At 54.8% G+C, this 6,000-nt stretch overlaps 3 protein-coding genes across 3 annotated transcripts in view; 2 read left to right on the top strand and 1 right to left on the bottom strand.

The window, feature by feature from the left end:
* Positions 1-1,585: 1,585 nt before the first annotated feature.
* MONBRDRAFT_38819 (uncharacterized protein) lies at positions 1,586-3,429 on the top strand (the record flags this gene model as incomplete). Its single annotated transcript, XM_001749600.1, has 1 exon — positions 1,586-3,429. One exon carries the CDS (start codon positions 1,586-1,588, stop codon positions 2,873-2,875), a length of 1,290 nt encoding a protein of 429 aa, XP_001749652.1. The 3' UTR covers positions 2,876-3,429.
* An 88-nt stretch (positions 3,430-3,517) lies between these two features.
* Positions 3,518-4,642, bottom strand: MONBRDRAFT_29181 (uncharacterized protein; the record flags this gene model as incomplete). The annotated part of the gene is made up of 2 exons (XM_001749656.1): positions 3,518-4,062; positions 4,195-4,642. 2 exons carry the CDS (start codon positions 4,640-4,642, stop codon positions 3,518-3,520), a joined length of 993 nt encoding a protein of 330 aa, XP_001749708.1.
* Positions 4,643-5,048: 406 nt separating this feature from the next.
* Positions 5,049-6,000, top strand: part of MONBRDRAFT_34228 (uncharacterized protein) — a gene marked incomplete at its 5' end in the record, with an annotated part of 4,548 nt that continues 3,596 nt past the window's right edge. The window contains 4 exons of the mRNA XM_001749601.1: positions 5,049-5,202; positions 5,400-5,483; positions 5,585-5,652; positions 5,747-5,954. Of these exons, the coding sequence (XP_001749653.1) occupies positions 5,049-5,202; positions 5,400-5,483; positions 5,585-5,652; positions 5,747-5,954 (514 nt within the window). The remainder of the gene's footprint in view (positions 5,203-5,399; positions 5,484-5,584; positions 5,653-5,746; positions 5,955-6,000) is intronic.

Raw genomic sequence — 6,000 nt, forward strand, 5'->3', positions numbered from 1 at the left:
CACTGTGCGGAGCAGATCCATTCTAGCATCCTCATCGCGTCGTGACACCTTTGAAGCCTGGTGGCTGCCACAACGTCTACGTGGGCAAACGCATTTGCTTCACCCAGCCTGGTTCTGTCCACTACGGCCAAAAGGTTAGCTTCACCCGACACGTCACTTGCTTCCTCCCGAAAAGCATACCCTGTCGAGGCCACTTGTTCCCAGCTGGCACGCGTCATCGGTGCATGCACCGAGAAAGAGGGGGAAAGAGCCAAGGGACAGGCGTATGCCTTTCGATAATTCTGTTGGTTGGGGCATCATTGGGTCGTGCGACCGCCGCAGCGAGCCGTCAACGTCGACCATGTTTTCGCTGGTGACACTTTAAAACACTACACGGCTCATTTTGAATCTTATCACCCATTGTATAGGACTCATTAAAAAGTCACTCTAACCCATCATCCCAGAGCTTCTTGCCAAGGTAATTCTTGCCGTCACACGACAACTGCTCCAGCCACGCGTTCAACCACGCACGTCTGACGCACCACAAATCGCTCAAGACGGGCTGCCACCTCCTTGCACGTGTTTGAGCCCACTCTTGACAAGCATTGCTCGTGTCTTGTCATTCGACCCGCCTGCTCGTCTGTGCACCCACTCGTCATGCATCTGCCTGTTTCTGGACCGTTCTTGGTCTCCTCACCTCCTTTCTCCTCCTTGGCCTCAACTTTTTATTTTTATTTTTCTTATAATTTTTTTTTTTTTTTAATATCTGATTCATTCTTAGGCTCGGCTTGATTCTTGGACTGGGCTGACCTCCTTGCTTTCGTGTCATCGTGTGTCAACTGCTGCGCCGATTGCTCTAGAAGTGCCTAAACAGAACGTTTGGTGCTCGCCCAAGCTTGGTTTCTGTTGCACACTTCATCTGTCCACCCAACTGAAATTACGATCAGATCTGTGCGACACGTAACCTTCTTGGAGCTGTGGTAAGCCGTTTTGGTCTCGTTGCGGGGTCGTGCTTTTGTCTTGGCGTGTTCAAGTGTGGCGGCGGACGACTTTGAACGAGTCATCCGTTCCCTCCGAACATTCTTCTCCCCATTCTTTTGCACAACACCTTTTCTTCGAACCCTTTTGTTTATCATCATCGAGATCGATCTTTCTGTTGCTCCGCGTGGTGGCGCTTGTCTCACCGCGCGACTTGGGTAAAACCCTCCCCACACACCACATAATGGTTGTTGAGTGACTTTGTTTTGTGGGTTTGTTCATTTTCTCCATGAGCGTCTGTATGATTTTTAAAATGTGTGTGTGCGTGCGCGTTTTTTTTTCCCTCTGTTCTGTCAGCGTGTGCGAGTTGTCGGTGAAGCGCGCAGGTTTTGAGCTTGATGTTGGATCATTATTGCTTGCAACTCAACACTGGGGTCACAGAACACCATTGATTGTTTTGTGCCATCACGACTGGGCTGTCTCTGCGCCCCTTCCTCCCCACGATCTTGTACACGATGCCACACTGGCTCACCCGTTGCAATTGTCTGACTTGCTGCTCCTGTGTCGCCTCATGGCGCGTAGATCTCGTTACTGACTGCCATCGGAGGCCTGCCCGGACAATTCCAACATGTCCTCCACCCAACGGACCAGTCTGGGTCGGGGGGGCAAGGCTGGTAGCAAGGATGGTGCACCCTTGAGCAAACGCAACAAATCAGCCAGCGCCTCCACAACGCTCAAGTCAGAGGCCACTCCCGCAAGCAACCAATCAAATGGCGAGGCGGAGGCCACCAAGAAAACAGAGGTTGCTCGGGCAATGCTAGACCACGATCCCGAGGGCCACCCGCATGGCCCACTGGAAGGTCATGACTTTGAGAATGAGAATGACGATGCGGAGAATGAGAGCGACGGCGGTGATGATGACGACGATGAAGACATCAAGCCCGACACGACTGCGACTGCTAAGAGGCCCTCCAACAAGCGAGCCTCTAATCGCGAAAGTGCGCGCCGCTTTCGACAACGTCGTAAGGAATACATCGGGCAATTGGAGAAGAAGGTTTCGCGACTCATCTCTGAAAACCAGCGATTAAGAGCCCTTCTCACGGCACACCTTCAGCTAGCCGGCATGGACCCGGAAGCCATCAGCAAAGCTCTCGATTCGGGATCTGTTAGCAATGGCGCCAAGGGAAGTGCAAGCGACGTTGCGGCGGCTGCGGTAGCCGCAGCCGCCGCCTTGCCAGCCAAACCATCTGCCGCCGCCGCCAGCAACGCACATGCCTCCAAAAATTCGTCTTTTGCGCAGCACAAGCACGGTGCCGCGTCCAGTTTTCAGAATCAGCTGATGCGACCGCAAGTCTCGGCCTCGTCTCATTCTTCATATCCTGCCACCATGAATGGGTTGGAATTTACCAACGTGGCCTCAGAGTCGGTAGCACCTAGCAGCAACGACAAATCTGGCTTACCCAACCCCCAGTTTCCCGTGAACCCCGATACCTTAGCTCTGGGGCAGGGACCAAATGTCAGCAATGCAATGGCTTCGCTGGTAGGCAACGGAGCACCGGGTTCCACCCCAGGCCCAGCTGCTGCCGCCGCCGCCGCTGCTGCTGCCGCCGCCGCGGCTGCATCCCAAAATAATGGCCTTTACGCCATGCTCCAGATGGGCATGAACCCGAGTCACCCCATGTTCAACACGTTACAGTCAATGAGTAACCCTGCCGTCGCCATGGCCAACATGCCCAACCATCCCATTCATTGGCTTCCCTTTCTGACGGGAAGCAGTCCCCCCTTTGGTGCGCCTTCGCCTACGTCATGGCAAACGACGGTTCATTCGGGCCACACTGGTTCAAATCCGGCTGGCCAGGCGCCTGTCTCGTCTTATGGGCTCAGCGCTGCCTCAACCACCTTTGCTTCAGCCAGCTAACCCAAGAGCAGTCGTTGTTGCTTTTCCTCCACCTCGACTTTCCTTCTTTTACTCTATTTCTTTCCCTTTGTCCCTTGTTGGCACACGCTGCGCCGCAAGAGATGGTTGTTGTTTTGCTAGATACGGATAGGATTTCTGCGTTTTACTCTATGGTTTGGAGGTGTTTCATGTCAGTCTGCCCTGCCCCAATGGATTAGTCCAGCATGGCATCCAAAGCGGGCAGAGCAGGTATGGACGCGCGTGACCAAGGGGCCCATACCCACTGATGGTTAGTCCTTCAGCTATGGTCTGTTCGCCCTTCTTGTAGCCCCCCCTTTTTTTTCAACTCGTGCATCAGATCTTCCCGACTTTCTGCCATCATGATTTTCAACGATTCTTTATGGCCCCCCTTTTTTTTTTTTGAGTCTTCCTGCCCTTGATGGTGTTAGCCTTTTCCACTTTTACAGCTTGGTTTTCTTTTCTTTGCTCTGCCATCATCATTTTTTGATTGAAACTCAAGACCGTGGTGTTGAACACCTTTATCCTGGTTACATAAATTGGATCAAATTGCCCTCAAACCTCTTCCAAGGCAGATGCACAGCTTGGCGCCTGGGGTCAAGAGAGGAGGACGCGAAGCCTGACAGGCATCGGAACAGCTCACCATCAGAGTTTGGCGGCGATAGGGCGCGCTTCCTGGGCTGGAAGGCTGGCGGGAAGAGACCAAAAATCGGCAATGTCCTTGGCGACGGTCGACGCGTCGTTCATGTGCACATGGTGGTTGCCTTCCACGTACGCCAGGCGAAGTGTCGGCATGGCTTCCTGAAGGGCAGCGAGTTGGCGTTGTGTCTCGTCCGGGGGCGCCGTGCGCAGACCATCATTGGCCAAGATGGCCAAAGTTGGGCACTGGATGCGCCGGGCAAAGCTGAGCGCCTGCTTGGGCGTGAAGCGATAGGGAGTGACCTGTTTGACCAAAAGGTCACGATTGAAGACAAATTGCCCCGGTTTTACTTGACGCACGCTTCGTGGGAATAGATAGGGGAGGGCATGGGATTCGACGTCGGGGTTCCCCTTGGCCAACCGCTGGAAGGCCACCTCCAAACTCATTGGGGTTTGCGCTGCAGCCTTGGTATGCAGCACCAACCAATTTTCAATGCTCGAGGCCAGGCGGCTGGCCGCTGCAGCGTCGTCGGCGGTAATGGGTACCACACCTAAAGGAGGCAAAAGCACAAAGCAAGAGGCAACGCACGATTAAGGTTGCTCACCGCGTTACTGCGCCAAGTTCAGTGCGATGCCGGCACGTGTGACGACAAGCTGCACAACAATTGCCGTGCGAAACGGACCGTCAACGAGGACGAGGCTGGTGATCTGCTCTGGAAAGGCTCCTGCATATAGAAAGGAGATCATGGCACCCATGCTGTGGCCGAGCAGGTGGAATCGAGTTTCGGGAGCTGCTTGATCGCGAAGCTGCTGCATGACCATGGCAATGTCACGCACATAGTCGGAGACGGCATACCCCATGCCATTGCCACGGTGTGTCGAGTAGCCGTGCCCGGGCAAGTCAATGGCCACATACTGGCGGTCTTTGGGCAGATGGGCGAGCAAGGGCAGCCAGCAATCGGCGTGCTCGAGCCAGCCGTGGATAGCCACCACTACGTCTCGACTCGGAGGTCCGTGGGACCAGCCACCGACATGCCCACCCGGGGTGGGAAAGCGACGTTCCACGACTTCAAAGGGAAGCGGGGGCCTCTCTGCCGAAAGGGGGTGTGTCTTCGGGGCTGCACTTGCCATGGTCCTGCGAAAGCTTGGCCACCGACCGACCGCCACCGAGGATCGGTAGACCAATCGAGCGCGCCACATGGGGGCGCCCCGTCGTCAAGACTTGGCGGCGACTGGTATCTAGTTACCTCTATCATGGGCAGACCACTGATGCACTATTCCAATCCGCACTGGCTACCTCCCCATTGAAATCCCCCAGAGAGAGAGTGAGTGAATCTCACGCTGGAGGATCAGCGATCTCAATGCACACAATCTGCAGCGATATAGCCACTTGAAGTAGATACATATGTACAACAAATGGTGTTTTGTTTCATCTTAAAGCCCACTTGTTGTCGGTAAAATACGAGTTTATGCAGATTTTTGTTGGCATTTTTTTTCTTTCTCTCCTCTCGCTGTGTCTGATCATTCACTGGCAGATATGGCGGTGCGGGGACTTACGCGATCGGCGGTTGCGCTGGTGGTGCTGGCTGCCATGGGTGCCATGGCGACGGACCTGTCTCTGCACTTGAACGCTTCTAAAAATGAGCTCTCCTACTTCCTCTCCGTCAATGGCGCTGCCTGGCTCAACTCGGGTAGGCCTTTGTGCCAATTCACTTCCGATCGACTGGAGCCGCCCTTTGCGCACGTGCTTGCTTGAATCGCCCGCTTGCGATCCGATCGTGAAGCAGTGGATCTGCAGGGGATGATCCGGCTCTGGGGCGCAAGAGGCCCCCTGCTGCATACAATTGTTCAATGCCCTCATACCCCTTTTAACGTTTATTTATGGTAGCTGACACCAGGTTCTATGCTGATGGCCAGTGGTATTCGATCGCCAACCGCAGCCTGGAGGTTACCAGCACGGCCACAACTCAGGGTTGGTCTCCTTGCTCACCACCAACCGCGACGGGTCTCTCATCAAGTCACACCATATCAAGCCCCGATCTGGCGCACTCTCATGTCACACCTTGTTCCCAGGATCGGATAGCTTTGGCGCCTACAGGAGGACCACCGCCAACGTGGCTAGCCCCGACAGCAAGTTAAAGGTACTTGCATCAACCATCATCAGGCACATGAAATGCTCGTCTCGCCACACGCCTGTTCAATAGGTTTTGATGTCCTCGTCCCCCTCCCGAGTAGATGATTCTGTCCTTCTACGTGTACAACGACAACTCTACCATCATCTTCGAGCAAACCTATGCCACCAGTGTGGCCAATGCCTCGGTGGGAAGCTGGGACGTGACCTCGGGCGCTTTCCCAAGCTTCAGTCCGATTCCAGCCAAGAAGCTCGGCGTTGCTAGCTGGCTCGGCACTTTTATCGACAACTCAGTTTACGGCCCGAACATCGGTGCGTGTTGCCGTCGCCGTCGCCTGGAGGCCCCATCCTTTCCTGT

Source organism: Monosiga brevicollis, genomic scaffold (assembly GCF_000002865.3).
Source record: "Monosiga brevicollis MX1 MONBRscaffold_32 genomic scaffold, whole genome shotgun sequence".
NCBI classification, from domain to species: Eukaryota; class Choanoflagellata; order Craspedida; family Salpingoecidae; genus Monosiga; species Monosiga brevicollis.